Source organism: Panthera onca, chromosome A2, assembly GCF_046562875.1.
Source record: "Panthera onca isolate mPanOnc1 chromosome A2, mPanOnc1 haplotype 2, whole genome shotgun sequence".
Lineage (NCBI taxonomy): Eukaryota > Metazoa > Chordata > Mammalia > Carnivora > Felidae > Panthera > Panthera onca.
Genome location: NC_138340.1, coordinates 51,402,948 through 51,426,244, shown reverse-complemented (window position 1 = coordinate 51,426,244; position 23,297 = coordinate 51,402,948). Strand labels below are relative to the sequence as shown.

The window sequence follows — 23,297 nt, the reverse complement described above, 5'->3', positions numbered from 1 at the left end:
TTTGAGAGAGAGAGTGCAAGCTGGGGAGGGGCAGAGAGAGATGGAGATAGAGGATCCAAAGCAGGTTCTGTGCTAACAGCAATGAGCCAGATACGGGGCTCGAACTCATGAGCCATGAGATCATGACCTCAGCCAAAGTGGGACACTCAATTGAGTGTCCACCCAGGCACCCCTCTACTATTATTCATTAATAATATTACAACACCAATACTCACTTCTACCTATTATGTGTCTCTGTTGCAAAGCCCTTTACTTTTATTATCACAAATCCTCACCTCAATCCACTAACACAGGAATGATTATCCCTGTTGTACAGGTGAGAGAAATGGGTTCACAGAAGTGAGATAATTGGTCTACACTCAGTGAACTCAAGTGGAGCTGGGAACACAACTCACATCTGCCTGTTTTCTGTGCCCTCTGTGACTGATATCACGTCCTGAGCCTGGCCCACAGCTTACAAAACATGCCTTTTCCCCTCCTTTCGGGCCTTTTCTGGAAGTTAGGCTGGCCCGAAATCCCAAGGGAAAGAACTGCACACTCACTCCCCTGCTCTTTTCCCCAGCTGGGGCTGAAGACCAGGGGAGGGGCTTCCCTGGGACCTGGAAATAAAATGGATGGAGGGCTGGGCTGGGCTAGGCAGTGTCTTAAGGAAGTAAGGAAGCTGTGAGGGGGGAGGTAAGTTTTTGGGGTCTTGATGGGGCAGCTCCTGGAGAGCAGGTGAAGTGAACTTGACAGAGTTTGGCTTTGGACGGGGAGTGAGGAGTGAGGCTGATGCAAACGGACTTGGGTAGTGCTAGTTGGGGGGTTCACAGATAGGGCTGGCCTAGAGAATCACCAAGTTGTCAGAAGGAAAGACTGATTTTACCTGACTGGGGAGGGGGCTCTTTGTTCCATGACCACTCCTTAAGCCCCTTGCACTGTGTCAGGCCCTCTCTGAGCTGGGAATAGGGAGAACATCTCAGGGAGAGGCACCCAAGGATCAGTGGGGGTAAGGCAGAAACAGACAATGAGGCACACTTGACTAGGAAGTAGGAAGGGCAAGATGAAGAGGGGACTGTGTGAGCCATCTAAAATGGCTTTCCAAAGAGTGGAATATAGGGAAATTGGGGTTTCAAGGTTGCATATGTTTAGCCCTGGGCCAGAGGAGTATGTTGCAGGTGGAGAGAGCTGTCTCCACAGACAGTTGGAGCTTGAAAGAGCTGAAGCAGAGAGGTTTAGGAGAGAAAGTGTCAGGTGAGCCCAGGGCTATCAGATAGCTGGATCTCTACTGTGCAGTCTGGTTGCCAGTAGCTATAAGCCACAGTGGCTATTTCAATTTAAATTAGTTAACATTAACTAAAGTTAAAAATCTAGCTCCTCATTTGTACTGGCCACATTTCCAGTGCTCAATAGCCACATGAAGCTCGCAGCTCTGGGACTGGGGAGAAAGGATATAGAACACATCTATCATCCATTGTCACAGAAAATCCCTCTGGCCAATGGAAAGCCTCAGGAGGGGTTCAAGGACACACGAAAGAGAGAGTGGGCTTAGACTGGGCTGCCTGGCCTGTGTGAGCCTGGCCTGTGAGGTCTCTGGACTGTAGGTGAGGAAACAATCCCCAGAAGACGGAGGTGGTGTGACTCACCTCCTGCCAGCATAGCATGAACTCTGCTCCCAGGGGCAGGAACTAACCAGATAGGGCCTCTTCAGACCCAACTGGGGATCCCTGATCAGTGTGACCAGAGCCAGGGTCGGAGAAACATGGAGTGAGTAGTCCTGGGGAGAAAGGAGGAGCTGCCGAGTGGGGCCGAGCCTGGGTCCAGAGGGGCTTTCCAGTTTGGTTCCAGTTGGCAAGCATGGGATTGGACAGGAGGGCTGGGAAAGCATGTGTGAGTTGAGAGGAGAGACCAGAGTGGAGGTTCACTGGATGGAGGTGAGGCTGCACTGTGTCGAATGATGAAAGGGACCTTCTGTTCCCACCCTAACTAGATTTTCTATTTCATTCTCAGGCCCAACACTATCCAGGTGACAAGGATGGAATATGCCATGAAGTCCCTCAGCCTTCTCTACCCCAAGTCCTTCTCCAGGTGAGGAGAGCCAAGGGTAGAAACAAAGGGGAGCTACTTGTGAGCTATAAGGCAGACCTTCTCAAACTTCAGCAAGCTCCTAAGTCACCAGGGCATCTTGTTAAAATGTAGATATTGATTTAGGAGGTCTGGAGTAGGACCCAGATTTTGCAGTTTTGACAAGCCCTCAGGTGACTTTAAGGTTGGCATCCTCTCCCCACACTGCTACCACATATTGAGTAGAAAAAGGTAGACACTGTGCTTGGACCTTCATTCTTGATCTCATTTAAACCTCATCACAACTTTGGGAAGTGGGGATTATTACACCAAATTAATAGATGGGGACACTGAGGCACAGAACAGGTGCTCTTCATCACCTAACAAATGGGTAGTAGAACCAAGATTCAAACTTGGGTCTGACTCCAAAACCGAGGTTCCCCCTCTACTCTTCTGGTTCTACATCATGTATATCAGAATTCAAAACTATCTTACATTGACCTCAGCTTTGCCACTTCATTTCACTTTACGGGTGGGAAGAAAGAGGCCAAGAGAGGAAAGTTGGTATTGGGGAACGTGGGATGGGTCTCCTATCACCTTGCTACTCATCATGGTCAGTGTCAACCAACAGCATCAATGCCACTCCGAAACTTATTAGACATATAGAATCCCAGCTTCCACCCAGACCTCCTGAATCAGAATCAGGTCTCCTGAGGACTTAATATGATCACTGAAGTTTGAGATGCATTGATCTAACAGGACTTTTAGTGATACCGGTAAGTCTTAGAGCAAGCCTGGTGGGTGATAGAAGAAGAAGAATATGATGAGCTCAACCTACAGGGGTAGGGGAGTGAATTCCCTGAGAGGGGTGAGGGATGGGAGGCAGCAGGCTGCTCATTCTGATGCTCCAAATTGCCCGCAGGCATGTGGCAGTGAGCACCTGCACCTCAATGGTGACCCAGCAGCTACTGACCGAGTCCAGCCTGGAGGCCCCCAAGGCCCGGCCCTGTAGAGTAAGCACTGCTGACCGGAGTGTGCGGAAGGGTATCATGGCGCACAGTCTCAAGGACCTCCTCCACAAGGTGAGGGACAGGACTACCCTCAGCACAGCCCAACCACTGGGACTGTGGCTGAGAGCTGGCCCTGCTGGCTTCCTCTGTCCTCTGAGTCATGAGCTGGGACTTCAGCAGGGATGGAGTTCATAGGTTAGATGGTGAGAAGATTTCCTTTCTGATGCCCACTCTAATGAGTTGGTAGTGCCTGCCTGGAGTGCTGTCCAATGGATTAATGATGTCTGTCTGGTGACAAGGGGAGGGCAGTATATTGCAGCAGAATACCTATAGGATTGCCATCCTATATCTACAACAGTAGATCAGTGGCATTTTCAGAACATATTTTTCTTTTTTTTTTATTTTTTAATGTTTATTTACGTTTTGAGACAGAGTGCGTGCAAGCTGGCAAGGGGCAGAGAGGGAGGGAGAGAGAAATCCCAAGCAGACTCCACACTGTCAGTGCAGAGCCCAACATGGGGCCGAACTCACAAAGTGTGAGATCATGACCTGAGCTGAAACCAAGAGTTGGAGCCACCAGGCGCCCGTGAAGCATATTTTTCTTACTGGAAAGACCCTTAGGTTCTCTTTTCCATTGTACACATGCCTGGAAGTTGGGGAAATAGGTAAGATTTTAGAGATTCTCTTCCCCATTTCCTCCCTTCAGCCAGGGTAGTTCTTCCATCCATCTCCTACACTGGCTTTCCATGGCAGGCTTTGTTAACCGCTGTGGAAGACTCTTCAAACTATTGATCAGGTAAGCTTCTAGAGCAGGAAACAAAAGACACACAGCTCTCGTGGATGGTAGTAACAGCAGCCAAGAATGACACCCTTTCCCGTTTCCATGTTCCCTCTCTACTAGGCTGGGGGTAACTTCTCCCCAGCCTCTCCTATAGCCTCATCTAATCTTGCTCTTTATTAGTCTTGTGCCTCACTGCCTCATTAGCTTATGCACTCTAGGGGATGTCCCAGTTGCCTGGCACAGATTACACATTTGGATTAGGCTTCTGATTACTACAGTCTGTTTAACATATAGAAATCATAGCTTACCTAAGCCTCTATTCTGGAGTCCCTCCCCTGTTTTTGTGAATTAGGTCTGTTCTTCTTCATGGGAGCCAATCTCCCCTCTCTTGTGAGGCTAGTGGCTGTGACACACCAATTTTTTATGCCCTGAATCAAAAGGACTTTTTCACACTTGAGTCTAGACTTGGTAGTGTTTTTTCACCTGAGGGCTGGGGACCACTTCCTGTGCTAAAATGGACTTGTCACACATGGCTTCCCAGAATGCACGCCCTGGGACTGATTAGGTCATGAGTGAAGCTGAGGAGTTGTCATTTTAAGCAGTTGCTTCAGGAGATTCTTATAGCCACTGAGTTTGGGGACCCCAAGTCAGAATCCTAACTCCAAAGGATGCAAGGAGAAACAAGAGTGAGGGTCCATCTTTCCAAGATGGAACACAGGTCAGAAGTGAATCTTACTAATGGAGCAGGGAGGACATCAGCCTATCTGGACTGCTTTTCCAAGTTTGGCAATATAAAGAAAGGAGCAGAGAGTGAGGGAAAAAGGGTAAGGTGATATGGTTGGCAGTGACCAGAGTGTAAGTCCCTTATTGGCCATGGAAAAGAACAGAGGGATTTCATTTTAAAAGATAACAATAAGCCTTTGAAATATTCTTAATTTATTATTATTATTTTTTTAATGTTTATTTATTTTTGAGAGAGAGAGAGGGAGGAGGGGCAGAGAAAGAGGGGGATAGAGCATCCAAAGCAGGCTCAGCGCTGACAGCAGAGAGCCGGATGAGGGGTTCGAACTCATGAACCGTGAGGTCATGACTGGAGCCGAAATCAAGATTCAGACACTCAGCCGACTGAGCCACCCAGGTGCCCCTCAAAATTAATTTTAAAAAATCTTCCAAAGGGGCACCTGGGTGGCTCAATCAGTTGAGCGTCCAATCTTGATTTCGGCTCAGGTCAGGATCTCACAGAAGACTTAATGTTAAGATGGCAATACTTCCCAAATTGATCTGCAGATTCAGTGCAATCCCCATCAAATTCCAGCTACTCTTTTTACAGATATTGACAAGCTTATCCTAAAATTTACATAGAATTATTTCTATGAACCAGAACCAAAATAGCTAAAACAATCTTGGAAAAAGACAAACTTGGAAGACTCACACTTCCTGATTCCAAAACTTACTACAAAGCTACAGTAATCAACTCTGTGGTATTGACATAAGGAAAGACACTCTATTAGTTTTCTAGGGCGTCCATAGCAAAGTACCACAGACTGATACTTAACAGAAATTTATTTTCTCTCAAATCTGGAGGCTGGAAGTCTGAGATCAAGGTGCTGTCAGGGTTGGTTTATTCTAAGGCCTCTGTTCTTGACTTATAGATGGCTGTCTTCATGTTTACATGGTCTTTCTCTGAGTATGTCTCTGTATCCTAAACTCCCCTTCTTATAAGAATACCAGTAATATTGGGTTAGGGCCCATCTTAATGACATCATTTTAATTATTTCTTTAAAGACTCTATCTACAAAGACAGCCAGATTCTGAGGTACTGCGACTTAGGATTTCAATATGTGAATTTGGGAGCTCATAATACATACAAATCAATAGAATGGAATTGAAACTCCAGAAATAAGCCCATGTATCAATGGACAATTGATTTTTGACAGAAGAAAGAATAGTCTTTTCAATAAATAGTGCTAGGACAATGGAATATCCACATGCAAAATAATGAAGTTGCATCCCTACCTCATGCCATGAACAAAATTAAGTCAAAATGTATCAAAGAGTTAAAACTATAAAACTCTTAGAAGTAAACAGGTGTTAAGTCTTCATGACTGGTTTCTTAGATAAGGCATCAAAGCACAAGCAATCAGAGGAAAAAATCAATCTTCATCAACATTAAACACGTCCGTGCATCAATATGTGTTATTAACAAAATTAAAAGACAACCTACAGAATGGGAGAAAATATTTGCAAATCTCATATATGATAAGGATCTAATATCAAGAATACATAAAGAACTTCTATAACTCAACAATAAAAAGATAACCCAATTAAAAATTGGCCAAAAAAACAGGGTGCCTGGGTGGCTCAGTTGGTAAAGCATCCAACTTAGGCTCAGGTCATGATCTTGCGGTTTGTGAGTTCAAGCCCCACGTCGGGCTCTGTGCTGATGGCTCAGAGCCTGGAACCTGTTTCGAATTCTGTGTCTCCCCCTCTTTCTGCCCCTTCCATGTTCATGCTCTCTCAACAATAAGTAAACGTTAAAAAATTTTAATAAAAAAATTGGCCAAAAAAATGGAATAGACTTTTCTCTAAGAAAATATATAAATGGGGTGCCTGGGTGGCTCAGTCAGTTAAGCATCTGACTCTTGATTTCAGCTCAGGTCATGATCTCACAGTTCGTGAGTTAGAGCCTCATGTCAGGCTCTGTACTGATAGCACAGAGCCTTTTTGGGATCCTCTCTCTCTACCTCTCCTCTCTCTCTCTCTCTCTCAAATATAAACATTAAAAAATTAAAGATAATATATAAACGGCTAATAACATATGAAAAGATGTCCAACATCATTAGTCATTAGGGAAATTCAAATCAAATCTGCTTCATACCCACTAGAATGGCTAAAGTAATGGACAGACACTCCCTCTCTCTCTGCCCCTCCCCTGCTCATATTCTCTCTCTCTCTCAAAAATAAATAAACATTAAATAAATAAATAAATAAATAAATAAATAAAGGACAGACAATAACAAGTACCAATGAAGATGTGAAGAAACTGGAATCTTCACACATTGCTAGTCGGAATATAAACTGATATAGCTGCTTTGGAAAATAGTTTTGCAGCCCCTCAAAAAGTTAAACATACAGTTAATTGTGTGACTCAGCATTTCCAGTCCTAGGTATATACCCAGGAAAACTGAAAACATATGTTCACTCGCAAACCCGTACATGAATACTCATAACAGCAGTATTCATAATACTCAAAAAATGGAAACAACCCAAATGTCTATGTTAACTGATGAATGGATTAAAAATGAGATATACCTATATAGTAGAATATAATTTGGCCAGAAAAAGAAATGAATCATGTTGCAACATAGATGAACCTTGAAAACATACTAAGGAAAAGAAGCTAGTCTAAAAAGACCACATATTATATATGATTCTATTTATATGAAATGTCCAGAATAGGCAAATCCATAGAGACAGACAGTAGAGGTTGTCATGGGCTGGGGGATGGGGAATGACTGCTAATGGGTACTGGGTTTCTTTTGGGGTGATGAAAATGTTCTGAAATCAGATAGTAGTGATGGTTGTACAACTTGGTGAATATTCTAAAACACAATGAATTGTATACTTTTTAAGTTTACTCATTTATTATTTTGAGAGAGAGAGCATGAGCGGGGGAGAGGCAGAGAGAGAGGGAGAGAGAGAGAATCCCAAGCAGGCTCCACACCATCAGCACAGAGCCTGATGTGGGGCTTGAAACCACAAACCACAAGATCAGGACCCCAGCTGAAACCAAGATTCTGAGGCTTAGTCAGCTGAGCCACCCAGGCACCCCATTAATTGTATACTTTAAAAGGGTGAATTTGGGGGCACCTGTGTGGCTCAGTCAGTTAAGTGTCTGACTTAGGCTCAGGTCATGATCTCGCAGTTCATGGGTTCAAGCCCCACATTGGACTCTGTGCTGACAGCTCAGAGCCTGGAGACTGCTTTGGATTCTGTGTTTCCCTCTCTGTCTGCCCCTCCCCTGCTCGCCCTTTGTTTCTCTCTCTCTCTTAAAAATAAATATTAAAAAAAAATTTTAAGGTGACATTTATGATACGTGAATTATATTCATGTATATTATATTATATTCTCAATAAAAAATTACATATGTGATTCCCATTATATTTTTTTGGACAGCACTGTTCCAGAACATAACCATGAAGCCAGGTACCAAGAAGGACCATAATACAGAATCTTTGGATTGTGATCCCACAGCAAAAGCCTGGATTCCAGGCCTTTTCCCCATAGATCCTTATCCACTTGCTCTTTCCCTGGCAGCTGAGATGATGTAATATGGATTTTCCTCATGCTCTGTGGCTGTATGGGGATGGCAGAAACATCACTGATCTTATTCTCCAGGTCCGGGACACCCTGATGCTGGCAGACAAGCCCTTCTTCCTGGTGCTGGAGGAAGATGGTACAATTGTTGAGACAGAAGAGTATTTCCAAGCCCTGGGGGATGACACAGTGTTCATGGTCCTCCAGAAGGGGCAGAAATGGCAGCCCCCATCAGAGAAGGTGAGGTTCCCACCTGTGTGGTAGGGAGAACATTGGGAGTCTGGGAGAAGTCCTTTTTTGGGGTGTGGGGGGTAGGTTGCCAACCACAGGCTTCTCTTGATACAGAGTACTAGGTACCAACTCTCCCTCTCCCGTAAGCCTGGCAAGAAGATTGATGTGGCCCGTGTAACCTTTGACCTATACAAGATGAACCCACAGGACTTCATTGGTTGCCTGAATGTGAAGGCCACTCTGTATGGCACCTACTCCCTTTCCTATGACCTGCACTGCTACCGGGCCAAGCGCATCATGAAGTGAGTGAATTGGGATTAGCTGGGGATAGGGTGGGTATTCAGCAATGAGAGAGCCCCTCTCTGTTCACATGGACCTCAGGTTTCTAGGGCCTTGGACTAGTGTTGATGCTGACAAAGCATGGCAGCATTTTCTAGAACTTTATGGCTGAACTGGTGCTTTAGCAGATGCCAAAGGGGTACACATATCTCCTCCAGGTGGAACTGGGATACATTATTTTTCTAATTACCTTCCACCATAACAACTTATTTTTTCACCTAAAATAGTAAGTTTTCCTAAGTAGTCTTCTAATTGGTTTTTAAAAAGTGAACACATGTCAAAGATTTTATTGAACCCTTTAATTAAGGGGAGAACCAGCAAGAAGTTACAATCAGTTCAAAGGAGAATTCAATATACACAGCTCCATCAAGACAGATAAATTCACAGATACAAAACTGGATTTTTCCATGGGGGTGGGAGGAATGAAATAACTGTTCTTCCATAGATGGAATTAACTTGCAAGTCTGTGGACAATACTCATTTGTATTGATGAATGAACTTCTTTCAAACTTTCTACTTTACTGTGGAAGTCTAATCAAGTAACATGGGAAGCATGAGAATATGTTAAATCATAAGACAAATACTGTTAGGGTACAAGTACTGTTAGGGTGATGTTTCCCAATTTCAGCTGCTCCACTGGTGTTCTAATGAATTCCTACCCCATCAGGCAGATGCAGCCACTGATGCAGAGGCATCCAACGATGCCAAAGCCACAAAGCTAGGGACTAGCAGAGCATGGCTTCTTGCGAGTTTCTTCTGACAGATTCTAGTCCTCCCCAATTGCTTCATTTAGCATCTACTGAGCACACACTGTGTGCCTGGCCCTATGTGGTAAGCTTAAGACCCAGAAATAAACAAGATGTCAGAACAAGCTCCACTGTTGCCCCCAGTACCTTGATGAATGCCGGCACATAGCAGTAATTCGAATGAATGATAACGCATATGATCCTTGTTCTTAGAGGCCTTCTGAGAAATCCTGCTCAGGGTCCCCAGAGCTCTGTCAGAACACACGTAGCTAGAGCACACTAGACCTTTTGGCTTTCTGAGTTAATTCTGTGCATATCCAGTCTGAAGATGAGGGACCTGAAGCCTTGCCAGAGATGACATTCAGTGACAGGCTTGAGCCTAGTTCTGTGGCTAGAAATCCCATATTCCTCCTACACCATATCATGCCCCATTTTGATCTGGGCTTGCTGCCGGTAGTTTGCAGATTTCAAAACCTAGAATAGAAGCTTCAGCCTTTAAATTCAGTGCATTTAGGGGAAGTAAGACTCTCAGACCTGAACCCAAAAAAACAAAACAAGCTGAAGTAGGTGTGGTGACTTAATGGTGTCAGCTTTTTATTATTTTTTAATAATAGTTTTATATTTATTTTTTTAATAATAGTTTTATTTTTGTTGTTCTGTTTTAAAATATATGTAACATGAAATTTACCATTGTAACTGGTTTAAAGTGTACAATTCAGTGGCATTAAGTACATTCACAATGTTGTGCAACGGTTACCACTATCAATTTCCAGAACTTTTTCATCATCCCAAACTGAAACTCTGTCCCCGTTAAACACCAACTTTCCACTCCCCCTTCCCCCAGCCCCTGGTAACCTGTGTTCTACTTTCTTTTTCTTTTGTGTGTGTGTGTGGGGGGGGGGTCCTACTTTCTATCTTGTTAAGTTGCCTAGTCTAGAGATCTTACACAGTACTTGCTCTTTTGTGACTGGTTTCTTTCACTGAGCATAATGTTTTCAGGGTCCATCCATGTTGTAGTCTGTGTCAGAATTTCCCTCCTATTTATGGCTGGACAGCTGGTTTTAAGCCTTAGTACTCTAATTTGAGAAATGGGTATACTTCTCAGGTATAGCCTTTAACATTTTAAAGAATTTTTATGTGTAGATGTTTATAGAGTTCTGATTATCTTTGTCTCCCTACACCTTAACCATAAGTTCATTTATTGAATGAAGGTTAACAGTTTGTAAGTTTTAATACCAGCCAGAAAGTCTTTATTTTCCTTTTGTTTTCCCCTCCCTGATCTCCCCTAGGACTAAACACCCCTAGTGACTCTTCCTCGTCTATCTCTTTTAAATAGATTTGGACAAGAACCTGGTTGAAGTAGTCAAGCATTCCACCAGCTACTCTTGACCCCACATTTACCCTACTCATCTACCTATTAGGCTCCACATTAAGTGACTTAGGTTATTTCAACCTCAGAACGCTGTGAGGGATCAAAATAGTATGATCTTATTTTATGGTTGGGGAAGCAGAAGCTCAGAACTATAACAGTTTGCCAACCTTCACACAGCTGATAAGACTGGATTAGAACTCTGGCCTATTTGACTCAAGTTCTGTTCTCATTACACTGCAATACCAAGCATGAAGATCTTCATGTTCAGCGCTCTGAACATTAGCTAGACTACACATGACTTGGAAAGGTCTCAGAGTCTAGAACAGAGGTCATGAAGGACAGAGCCATGGGATGGAGATTAATCTGGCTGGCCTAAAGCAGTATTACAAAAATTAAAGGTCTTATTAAATGAGGGTGAATTTTCCATGAGAAAATAGGGAGGTGACGGACATCTCAGATAAGGCATGATTGCAGGCAATGTCTGTAGACCCTTTCCCATTTGCTAAGGGAAGGCAGCATCTGTTCCTGTTGACACATCACTCTACAATTTATGAAATTATGGAGGCAGCATTTAGAGGCTGTAGGGAGGGGTTTTCTTTGTGGTTTGACTCTAGTGCCTTTTTCTTCCACCCAGGGAAGCTCTTCGTTGGGCCCTCTTCAGCATGCAGGCCACAGGCCATGTGCTGCTTGGCACATCGTGTTATATGCAGCAGTTCCTGGATGCCACAGAGGGAGGGCAGCCCCCTGATGCCAAGGCCCCATCGCTCATCCCATCCTGTCTGAAGATGCTACAGTGAAGGCCCAAGTCCTTGGAGGCATTCCCCGGAGAAGGACTAGACGGGGGGGCCCCCATGCTCAGCTAGTAGCACCTACAAACCCAGTTAGGCAGCTTCTTATCTTGCCACACCTTCCTCACCTCCCAGGACCTCGAATGAAGAAGGCTTCCCAAGGGAAAAGGTCAGAAATCTGGGATAGGCCGGGAAAGGAGAACTGAGCGTTCTTAGCCTGGCCCAGCTACTTTCTGTCCAGGGTAGTTTAGCTTTCTTAGCCTGGCCCAGCTACTTCCTGTCCAGGGTAGTTTAGCTGACCAAGACGGGTCACCAGCAGGCTAGCATGAGGTCTGCCCCTCAGCTACCTGTTTTCACATGCTCTACTTTCATTGCGCTCCCCACCTCCTGGTCCCTCAGCCCTGATACTCCTGAGTGAACTGTCAAGTCCACTAGTGTATGTTACTAGAGAGTTTGCATTAAATTATTTATGCTAATACATCTTTGCCTGTGTTCTTTGGGGGTGAGGGTGGGGTTCTGCCTGGAAGGTTGGAAAGGTCTAAGGGAGGAGAGGAATCTACTGTCAAACCATTCTTCAAAATGTGGGGTTATAAGTACAGGACTTTTTCTGCCCCAAAAAAAAAAAAAAAAAAAATTGCAATTGATTCTGGAACTAATGTCTGCTTCATCAGAGACTTGAGCAGACCACATAACCAAAACAGTAAAGGACAATTTCCAGAATAAAATTGCCTATCAGAAGGGCTTTGAGTGGCAGGGTGGGACTAAGGCACTCTTCTAATTTCTCAGTATTACATTTTATTACACCCTTTTAAGTGTTTAGGTGGGAACATACTAATCAGGCTGTACCAGAACCCTCCATCAACGCTCTCCGTAGCTTGCCAGATAGTTTACCTTTCATGTTCAGCACTGTCAACTTCAGAATTTCAAAATAAGCTGTTCTGTAGCCACAAAAAATATTAGTTTCTCATCAGTGTGAGCTGGCATTTTTCCACAATAGGGCAACTCAAACAAGATAAGCATGAAAGGCAAAGTTTGCAGGTGATTATGCTTTAGTCTATGACTCTCACATTCAAAAATGTGTCATTTATGACCCTGAATATAAAGCCTAGATGGGTTTATTAAGTACAAAGGCCTGTGTTGCCAAAGCTAGAGTCTGGAGAGTTATTGCTGGCTGCTGATCCAAACCTGCAGCCATGTGTGGGAGGGGTGCAGAGCTAACAGGAAAATAGTTTCTATTCTGGGCTTTCCTGCTCTTGCATTTATGGGTAGAGACCTGGCTCAGTGCTGTCCTGGCTCTGCAGGGTAGGCCTTTCCATGTGGAGGCACCATGTTCATAAAAGCACATGCAGAGGCTACGACCAACTTGCCCCTCTTCTTTTCTTCTTTTTTTAACATTAATGTACTTATGTATTTAATTAAAAACATTTTTTCTAATGTTTATTTTTGAGAGAGACAGAGTAAGAGTGGGGAAGGGACAGAGAGAGAGGGAGACACAGAATCTGAAGCAGGCTCCAGGCTCTGAGCTGTCAGCACAGAGCCCAATGCGGGGTTCAAACTCACAAACCGTGAGATCAATACCTGAGCCGAAGTCGGACACTTAACTGACTGAGCCACCCAGGCACGCCTATTTAATTTTTAAGTAAACGCTTTTAAGTAAAAGCCCCAATCTGGGGCTTGAACTCACAACCCTGATATCAAGAGTTGCATGCTCTACTGATTGAGCCAGCCAAGTTTCCTTTTTTTTTTAATTTCTTTTTAAAAATTTTTTTTTAAGTAAGCTACCTGCCCCTCTGGTGAAGTTAGTCATCAGCCGAGTTGGGCTAAGGGTGGCAGAAGTTTGGAATGTGTCCAATCTTTCCTCCTCCTAAGACTCAGAGTTTCACAAGTAAGTTTTGAGTGACTGACCACAGTCTCTTGGCATTGAGCCCTCTCAGCTCAGGGAATATTAGGTTCTTCCTTTTCCTCCAGGAACCTGGAGACTAATGGAGTCATACCAGCTGTGGGCAGTGAACAGGAGAGGGCAGTCTTTGATGAGGCTAGTGTATATGAAAGAAAAATTCCAGAGAGCACGGGACCTCAGAGAGCCTGAGGCCAGTCCAAGTGGGGAAACGGCCTCTCCCATGGCCAAGTGCCCTCAGTGGAGGAGAGGTCTGTTGCAGTTAAGGCACACCGTGTACCAGCCCCTGGGCCTTAGTCTTTCCACTTTTGCTCAAGCTGGTACTTATTATGAAAGCACAGGAGGCCTTTCAGAAGAGGGTTTTTAAAATGCTGTGGGGCCTTATGACAAAGCACAGTACTGTCTGAGCCCAAAACAAGATAAAAACCACTTGCACTCTTGCCAAATGTCTTGTCAGTTCTGTCTCTATTCGGGTACATCTATTCAAAAAGTGATTATTTAAATCTTTGAATTAAAAATAAAAAAATAAGTTTCTTGAGGTATAATTTACGTAAAATGAATTTTCCCCTTTTAAGGTATAGACAATTAAGTTTGGGTTTGTTTGTTTTTTAGTTTTGGCAAATTCATACTGTTATGTAACCACCATTTCTAGCATGCCAAAAAGTTCCCTTATGCTCTACTTCCCAACCTCTACTCACCCCACCCTTGACTCTTTTTTGCCAATATAGCTTGTCTCCCTTTCTAAAATGTCATGTAAGTAGAATCATATAGCCTTTAAAAAAATTCATTTCTACTGTTTTCTTTTTTTTTAATTTTTTTTACATGTATTTATTTATTTTTGAGAGACAGAGAGAGACAGAGCACAAGCGGTGGATGGGCAGAGAGAGAAGAGACACAGAATCTGAAGCAGGCTCCAGGCTCTGAGCTGTCAGCACAGAGCCCGACGCGGGGCTCGAACTCACAACCGCAAGATCATGACCTGAGCAGAAATCAGACGCTCACCCAACTGAGCCACCCAGGCGCCCTGTGTTTTCTTTTTCTTTTTTTTTTTTTTAAGTAGCCTTCATGTCCACCCTGGAGCCCAGCATGGGGCTCGAACTCACAACCCTGAGATCGAGACCTGAGCTGAGATCAACGGACAGATGCTTAACTGACTGAGACACCCAGGTGCTCCCCCATCTACCTAGTTTTACTTAAAATTATTTGTGGGGGGGCACCTGGCTGGCATTTAAAACATTTTACGAATCATATAGTCTTTCATATCTGGCTTAGATTTTTAAACCAGCAAAACATATCAAGATTAAAAAAACTTACACGATTCTAAAGGGTAAAATCATTATTCATCTTCTCACCCCTGATTCCTTCTCCAGAAGCAAACACCATCTCGTTTTTGTGTGTCCTTTCAGAAATGTAAAGGCATAAAATGTAATACATATATATGAATCACACACACATATGCATATTCTAGTCACACTTGTCCTCCCTTTTTTTTTTTGCTTTAATATATTTTGGAAACTGATTCACATAAGCAGATACAGACATACACATTCCTTAATCAATGGCTGCATAGTATGGATATGCTACAACTGACTTAGCCACTCCTCTGTTGATGTTCAGTCTTTTCCTGAACAATGAATTGAAAGTTACAGTTTTTTTAGTAAATAAACAATACACAAGCTGCATGTAAGTTTTATATAGGTATAATTATAGGATAAAACCCATGTTCTTTGTTTTTCACTTAACATCTCATTTCTCCTGTTGGTCCCTGCCTCTGCCTCCCTTCTTCCCAGTACCTGTTCCTCCTGGTGCATTTCTAGTTCTTCACAACCCTTCTGTCACCACACATGCTGGAACTTGCTCTCTGATTTCACTCAGCTCCTCTCCTTTTACTCTCTCAGCATCTGCACAGGGTTTAGCAAGGTGGGCTGTGGTGCTGTGTGTGCTGTGATCTGTGTCCACTGGGTGAACTTCTTGTTGTCAGGGCTTGCCTTGTTGATCCCTGATTCCAGCTCAGAGATGCCAGGGCCTGGTATAGAGTTAGCATTAAAAAAATGTTGAATTGGTGATATATTAGATTTATGTCCCCTACAGAGCTAATCATAGGACAATTTATGTCTTCAGTTTTGAGATTTGTTTTGATTTTGTTTTGATAAATAATGCTGTAGTGAATCTCATTCTCCCTCAGGCCCTTTTCTTCTTTTGGATTGATTATGCACCAGGCTGTTCTTCCAAGCAGGCTTACTGGACCAAAGGGGACTTTTTTTTCCCCCTCAATTTGCCTTACAAAATTGGGCACAGTGGTGTTTTGTTTTAAGATTTTAATTTAGGGGTGACTGTGTGGCTCAGTCGGTTAAGCATTGGACTTGGGCTCAGGTCATGATCTCTCAGTACACGAGTTTGGGCCCCGCATCGGGCTCTGGGCTGACAGCCTGGAGCCAGCTTCAGATGCTGTGTCTTCCTCTCTCTGTGTGTCCCTCCTCCGCTTGCGCTCTTCTCTCTCAAAAAAAAAAAAAAAAAAAAAAGAAAAGAAAAAAAAAGACATTAAAAGAAAGATTTTAATTTTAATTAATCTCCACACCCAAAGTGGGGATCAAAAATCCTATCCTCTACCTACTGGGCCAGCCAGGCGCCCCACAGGTGGTTTTTTGAAGTCAGAAGCTCCTATGAATTGGGATGGTAATCTGAGTACCTTAATCTTTCGTTCCTGTTTTGTCCTAAGACAAGTCCTGTAATCGCGAGTAAATTCCTTAGCTGCTCTGTGCCTCAGTTTCCTCAAAAGCATAGACTGGGAGTAAAACATTTCCTGCCTGCAGGAAGGTAAAGCTCCGCCTTCTCACGCCTCTGAGCCAGCTGGCTCGCTAGTCGTATTGACAGGCAATCTGACCAATCAGTACGCTGTGGGAGAGCGGGTCGGGCCTTCTCCACACATGCGCACTGTCCTTGCTCGGGAGATGGGTGGCTGCAGTGTTTTGGGCCGGATCTGGGGTGTATGGCGGCGGCGGCCAGGGGTCCGCGCAGTGCCCAAGGCCCCAGGCTTTGGCACCGAAGCCGGGTGATTACCCCTTCACCCGCCCCTTCGTGTGGGTGGGACGGTGGGGCCGGGGTAAAGTGTGTGTGGTATCTGGACTTAGGTAGGCATGGGTTCTAATCCCGCCACTATTGTGTGACCGACCCTAAACTACTCACTTGGTTTCTCTGAGTTTCAGTTTCCTCCTCTGTAAAATGGGGCCAGATGTGCCTGAATTTGCGGGAAGCTCACCCCAGGCATTTTGAGGCATTTGTAGGAGGTGGCAGTATATAAGGTGTGGGGAGATAAGAATGGATACCTCTCAGGAAACGAGTGATCCCTCCTACTGCGTACTCTACCTTTTTCAGACATCGGCTGCGACCCCGAGGCTCCAGCAACCGGTCGAGGCCCCTGGGGGGCCAGCCATTCCCGGGGCTGCTGCAGCTAGAGAACCTCAGTCGGGAGGAGCTGGTTGATGTGCTGAGGGCTGCAGTAGTGGACCAGAAAGGTGAGGGGTGGGAGGGGCAGCTGCACACAGACTCTGGAGGGGAGCCTGCTGCTGAGAGCCTTCTAGGGGCTGACAGTGCTCCCTGCTAAAGTCTTTGGGGGTCATATCCTCGTGTTGCCTCCCACTAGTGGTATGACCTGGAACAGGCCTCATAATCTGTCTGAGCCTCAGCATCTTGGGGATGGGGGTGAGAGGGTGCAAATAACTAGAGAGCCTTCAACATAGTAGGCACTTGGTAATAGGAATTGCCATAAAAAATTGTTTACCGATGGACAAAACACAGGCTTTGGAGTCAGATCGAGGCTCTGTAATCAGCTTACTGTGTGGCTGTAGGAAAATAATTTCTCTGAGCCTCAGTCTCCATTCAGTGATTTGTTAATTCTCTCAACTGTTTATTGAGTAGAGGCTTTGTTCCAGGTACTGTTCTAGGCACAGGTATACAGTGCTGAACAAGATAAATATGGTTCCTGCTCCCAGGGAGCTAATATTTTAGTGGCAGAAATGGATTCATCAGGAAATAAGTGAACAAAGTACTTACTAGTGATCAGTGCTATGAATAAAACAGGGTATTATGACCATGTGGCAGACATTAGATTGGGGATTCAGGCCTCTCTGTGGTGGCAACATTTGAGCCGAGATGATATGAAAGAGTCAGACATGTGAAAATCTGGGACTGAGGAAACAGCAAGTATAAAAGCCTAAGGTAGCAACTAGCTTAGCATATGCGAAGGACAGAAAGAAATTCAGTTTAGGGTGTAGTTGATAACTCAGGTCTGAGAGTTGTAGTGGGGTCACAAGATAAGATGAATTGAGAAAGTACTTTATAAACTCTAACTGCTGCTTTTGTGTTGCTCATGCTCATGTAATATATGTTTTAGGACCTCTAGTGACATTGAATAAGCCACCGGGTCTACCAGTGACAGGTACGGGCAGGGGATGGGGATGTAGTGAAAGAGGGTTTGAAGGTTCTGAGGGAGGGGATACTGAAGAGAACGGGTCAGTGGGATAAAGCCAAAGGCCTCTGAGAGCAACTTGTACTTTTCCTTCCTTTTTTGTCCCCCCAGGAAAACCAGGAGAGTTGACATTGTTCTCAGTGCTGCCAAAGCTGAGCCAGTCCCTGGGGCTTGGGGATCAGGAGCTCCAGGTTGTGCAAGCATCTGGGAAGTAAGTGATGGTGGGGGCGGTGATAGGAATGTAGGAGGACAGGTATCCATCTTGGGTGAGGGAACACTTGCTTGGGAGTAGGTCTAGACATTTTCCACAGGTTGGTTTGGGAGCACAGAGGAAGGATGCAAGGAAAAGGAGGGAGTGAACAGATCTGGGTTCAAATCTGTACGCACAAACTGTGATCACAGGCAAAGCATGAAAACTCACTGAGCCTCAGTTCCCTTAATAATAAAATAGAGCTAATCATACCTATGCTCAGCGTGCAGTCACTTCTCCAATACCATAATCATGGCAGGCATTGCTCGTTGACCCATGATATTCTTTCCTCTAAAACTGCTATCAACTAGAGCCGGTACTTGGATGAAATATTTCTGAAATTCCACAAACTCGTAGGCTTGTGGGGAATTTAGTTATTTATGAGCTATTATACACAGAATTCCTACTGTAATGCCTGGCACATTGTAGACATTCAGCAGTGGGGGTAATTGTTATGACATTTGACTCTGAGCTCCTTGGGGACCAGGGCAAAATGAGCACATTAAATTATGTAGTCTTAGTATCAAACATGAGAAAGTCTTTCTTGTTTCTCAGGAGGAGGTCTTGAGTTATAGTTCTGGTGTGACTGCTTTGCCTTAAGCAGGCCAGTGTGCCTTCCCAAGCATGCTCCCTTTTTTGGGGGTGAGCCCAAGGGACTTCAGTTTTGTGATTTATCCTCTTTCTCCAGAGAGACCTCTGGGCTTGTACTCCTCTCCAGTTGTCCTCAGACAGCCAGCCGCCTCCAAAAGTTCTTCATCCACTCACGGAGAGCCCAGAGGCCCACAGCCACCTACTGGTGAGTGGTGCTGGGAGGCTCCCATGGCAGTAGGGAGGTCCTGGCAAGCCACTCTGTGACCTCTTCCTGCCTCTTTCTTAGTGCTGTCACTGATGGGATCCCAGCTACTTCTGAGGGGAAGATCCAAGTAGCTTTGAAACTGGAACACGTTGATGGCGTTGATCTTGTGAGTCATGGTCTGGCAGGGAGTAGAAGGGGACTCTCCAAATATATTATCCCTACAGAGGAATCAAGAGTAGAGACTTGGGGGGGCGGGGGGCTGGCTCTCCTGTCCCCTAAAACAGGCAAGTAACCACTACTTATACTATGGCCCTGTCTATTAGCAGCAGCGAGGGTCTGGGCTTAGGTGCCAGGTGTGTGTGAAGCTTGTTCATTCTTGGGGGCTGACACCACAGGTAATTCCAGTGAAGTCCCCATCCCGAAAAGACTTCCAAGAAGGTGTCAAGAGGACCCTCAGCCACTTCCGTGTGGTGGCCATGGGCTCTGGCTGTGCCTTGGTCCAACTGCAGCCACTGACAGGTGGGTCTGGAGCCCCAGCCAGCCTTCGTACCTCTATTTGGCTGGAGGAGGCAAGGGGGATTGAAAGAAGGTGGTGGTGTTAATGGAAGCCTGGGGAGCATTTGAAGGACCCCAGGGGTAGGTAATCAGGCCCATCTGGAGGAGGTAGCACTTCTGTCAGTCTGGTGGTCATTCCTTTGTAGCTCATCTTATTATTTTTTTCATACTGATCTCAGGATCTTTTCTTTGTCTTTGGTGTTCTGTGGTTTCACGATGCCAAATCTGATAGGTATGTGGGTTTAGTTTTATTTATCTTGCTTGGGATTCACCTGAATCTGAACATTAATATATTTCATCCATCCTGGAATGTTCTCTCTTCCAGTGTTGCACCTCTTGCATTTTCTCTATTCTCTTCCTTTTGTATGCCTGAGAGATGTGTCTGACCTTCTCATTCTCCTTGCTTGGTCTCTTTTCTTTCATATTTTTCATTTCTTAATCCTTGCTACATTCTGGGTAATTTCTTTAGCTCTGTCTTCCAGGTGAATAGTTTTCTCTTCAGTTGGATCTAATCTGCCAGTTCAGCCTATCCATTGGCTGTATTTTTCACTTCTAGAAGTTCTATTTGGTTGTTTTACAAATAAAAATGGCCTTTAAAATATATATAGCATCTTTTTTTTCTCAATTGTTATTTTTTTGTCTTTAGCCATGTTAAACACACTTGTATGTTGTATTTCTATATTTTCATTGTCTAAGATTCTGGAGGGTCTGATCCTGTGATGTTTCATGCTGACTCTAATACTTGGTGAATTGTTTTCTCATTGCTCTGTGATTTAGGATTGTGAATTCAAGTTCAGCTAGGCCTTTATCTTTGGAAGTCTTTTGTTGCCTCACTGTAGATAAGCCCCTCGGGAGAGGTTCTGCCTTTGCTTCAGTCAAATGCCCCAGGGCTGTCACTAGTTCAGGATCTCTCTAAATATTGTCTCCGTTGGAAGTTCACAGATCACTCAAGTAGTGTTAATTTGAGCCCCACACCTGTGTGAGAGCAGGCTCATGGTTGCGAATTCTCAGGGGAAACTTTCTCATTCCCCACTTATCTACCGTTGACTGGCTTTTGCTCCTAGTCCACCCCATCACTGGAGATGTAGCCCCTTTAGTATTTCATTTGGGTACTAAGGCCTCACCCCTGGCCCCTGGGTAGCTACTTAACCCCAAGGGCCCTGGATACTCAAGATTGGCAGCATCCCTAGAATAGGTGAAACGTTGGCTCTGTGTGCTCTGGATTTGTTTTCCCCTGGTTTTGGTCTTGGGATCTTACTTTCCTATATGCCCAGATGCATATTTAAAAGGATGATTGTTCTATTTTTCTGGTGTTTCTAGGTGGTTTATAGCAAGAGGGTTTTTAAACTTTTTTTTAAGTTTATTTGGTTTGAGAGAGAGTGTGTGAGAGGGGCAGAGAGAGAATCCCAAGCAGGCTCTGCACTGTCATATATGGGGCTTGAACCCATGAACTGTGAGATCATGACCTGAGCCGAAATCAAGAGTTGGATGCCTAACTAACTGAACCACCCAGGCACCCAGCAAAAGGGTTTTTAGATTATCCAGTCCACCATATTGCCAGACATGGAAGCAGAGTATAGCTCCTGGGTTTGAATCCTAGCTTATGGTGGTAGGCAAGTCACTTCTCTTTGAGCTTCAGTTTTCCTGTGTGTAAGATGGGAATGATGATAGGATCTACTTTATAGGGCTGTCATGAGGATTAAATAAGTTTACATAAGTAAAGCATTTTGTACCATGCGTAGCACACAGCCCCCCAATTCTGTATTTGTCAAGGTACTTTTGGTTGTCAGTTTCCCAAAAACTTGTTCAAATTGGTGTCATCCAAAAACAGGGAATGTATTGGTTCATACAACTTAAGTTTAGGTGTTCCTGGATCAAGAGGCTCAGAGGACGTCCTCTGGAAGCTGTTTCTCCATTTCTTCTTGCCTCGGGCATGTCGGCTTCTTTCTCCCACAGGCTATACTGTGGTGAAGGTAGAGATGGCCAGGGCTCCAGCAGCTCCTGACCTGCACCCCACCAGTTTAGCACCCTCACAGGAAAGAGCATTCCTTGTTTCCAGTAGCTTCAGCAGTAAATTCAGGGTTGTATCTCTTCACAAGCGAATCCCACAGGCCAGGTGGATTGATAGGACTGTCCTGACCTGGTCTTTCACCCTGCTCTGGAGGTAGGAGCAGTAGCATTAACGTCACTGAAACCACATGATCTGGGAATGGGAGCGGAGTGGTGGTGTTTTCCCAGAGGAAAGGGGGAGTGATGAACCTGGGTGGGGCAGATAGAGCAGCTGCCCACCCTGTCATCTCTCTCCTGTCCCCCAGTGTTCCCCAGTCAGCTCCAGGTACACATGGTACTACAGCTCTGCCCTGTGCTCGGGGATCACACATACTCTGCCCGCGTGGGCACTGTCCTGGGTCAGCGCTTTCTACTGACAGCAGAGAGCACCAAGCCCCAAAGACAGGTACCCAAGCCTACCTACCTGCCATTTCGGGGGGTGGGCAGCACCTTCAGACATTAGCTATGAAATTTGGGACTGAGGTAGCCCTCTTGGCTTCCAAGGCTATTTGTAGCCCTATCTTGCTGTGTGGCCCTGAGCAAGTAACATCCCCTCTCTTGGGCCTCATTCTGCCACCCATCTGTTCAATAAGGAAATTTAACTTATTGAAGGGCCAGTTTCTCAAGGCCCTTCTAAGTCAGCTGTCCTTTGGGTCTCTTTGGTATAAGGGGTAAAAGTAGTGGTGTATGTGTGCGTGTGTTAGGGTAACTATCTGCTTTAACAGAGTAACCCCAAAGTGCCAGAGTCTTAGCACAGTAATTTCCCTCCACATTAAATACAATTAATGGGGGTGGGGTGGGTGAGCTTTACTCCAAGCAGTCACTCAGGACCCAGGCCATTGCTATGCAGCCAGATGAAGGGAGACAGGACAGTGCGGGTTCACGTGGGAGGTGTTCGTGGGCCAAGTCTGGAAGTGGCATATGCTTGCACTCCTGTTTCATTGGCTAAAACTATCATATGGCCTCACCAAACTGCAAGAGGGACTCAGAAATGTTTACCTGTGTGCACAGGTGGAAACTGATTTAATGAACCCTACCCAGTCTCTGCCATAGCGTGATTGTGTGTGTGTGTGTGTGTGTGTGTGTGTGTGTGTGTAGGAAGTGAATAACAAATTGTGGACATGGAGCGGGGGAGGGAGGGAGGAAATATTTGCCTTACATTTTGGTTAGAGCTGTTGGAACTCAACCTGGCTGAACGCTGACATGCCTCTCCCACCCCAGGTCCCGGATGAAGCCCTCCTCAGACGCCTCTGCCTGACCCCCTCCCAGGCTGCCCAACTGCCCTTGCATCTCCACCTGCATTGTCTCCATCTTCCAGGCATGAGGCCCGGGGAGGCCCCCATGAAGCTTCTGGCACCCTTGCCCTCTTATTTCTCCAGGACCCTACAGTGCTTGGGGCTCCACCAACAATAATGCTCCTTCCGTTCCTTTTGTTTCTGCTGGAAAGCAGTGGGGATGGGGTGGGAGATGAACCTACGATGAGGCCTGAGGAGAATGTCAGTACTCAACATGCAGTAAGGCCTTGCTTTAAGATCCTGGGCGCTGCATTCGGACACACCTAAGATCAAAGCCTGCCTAGGCCACCTGCTGTATGGTGTTAGGCAAATGACTTCATCTCTTTGGACGTGCATTAATAAAAGTACCTACCTCATAGT

At 45.1% G+C, this 23,297-nt stretch overlaps 3 protein-coding genes across 6 annotated transcripts in view; 2 read left to right on the top strand and 1 right to left on the bottom strand.

Annotated features, from left to right (window-relative positions):
• The window catches only part of IL17RE (interleukin 17 receptor E), a 46,815-nt gene extending 30,341 nt beyond the window's left edge, over positions 1 to 16,474 (bottom strand). Inside the window, exons 1-3 of the mRNA XM_078442775.2 lie at positions 16,214 to 16,474; positions 15,318 to 15,550; positions 14,839 to 14,923 (exon numbers count right to left, since the gene is read on the bottom strand). Of these exons, the coding sequence (XP_078298901.1) occupies positions 14,839 to 14,861 (23 nt within the window). The 5' untranslated portion in view covers positions 14,862 to 14,923; positions 15,318 to 15,550; positions 16,214 to 16,474. The remainder of the gene's footprint in view (positions 1 to 14,838; positions 14,924 to 15,317; positions 15,551 to 16,213) is intronic.
• On the top strand, positions 579 to 11,881 carry CIDEC (cell death inducing DFFA like effector c). Of its 2 annotated transcripts, none has more exons than XM_060631737.3 (6): positions 579 to 675; positions 1,990 to 2,067; positions 2,966 to 3,125; positions 8,233 to 8,391; positions 8,497 to 8,684; positions 11,474 to 11,881. In XM_060631737.3, exons 2-6 carry the CDS (start codon positions 2,015 to 2,017, stop codon positions 11,634 to 11,636), a joined length of 723 nt encoding a protein of 240 aa, XP_060487720.1. In that variant the 5' UTR covers positions 579 to 675; positions 1,990 to 2,014; the 3' UTR covers positions 11,637 to 11,881. The 2 variants fall into 2 exon arrangements, with proteins under 2 accessions (XP_060487720.1, XP_060487718.1); XM_060631735.3 differs by lacking the exon at positions 579 to 675 and adding an exon at positions 1,696 to 1,746.
• On the top strand, positions 16,452 to 23,295 carry RPUSD3 (RNA pseudouridine synthase D3). 3 transcript variants are annotated; one of them, XM_060631729.3, is made up of 9 exons: positions 16,452 to 16,576; positions 16,900 to 17,039; positions 17,918 to 17,962; positions 18,104 to 18,203; positions 18,931 to 19,038; positions 19,120 to 19,204; positions 19,434 to 19,557; positions 21,909 to 22,048; positions 22,864 to 23,295. In XM_060631729.3, exons 1-9 carry the CDS (start codon positions 16,452 to 16,454, stop codon positions 23,053 to 23,055), a joined length of 1,059 nt encoding a protein of 352 aa, XP_060487712.3. In that variant the 3' UTR covers positions 23,056 to 23,295. The 3 variants fall into 3 exon arrangements, with proteins under 3 accessions (XP_060487712.3, XP_060487714.2, XP_060487713.3); XM_060631731.3 differs by lacking the exon at positions 21,909 to 22,048 and having other exon boundaries at positions 22,864 to 22,980; XM_060631730.3 differs by lacking the exon at positions 17,918 to 17,962 and having other exon boundaries at positions 16,476 to 16,576.
• Positions 23,296 to 23,297: the final 2 nt, after the last annotated feature.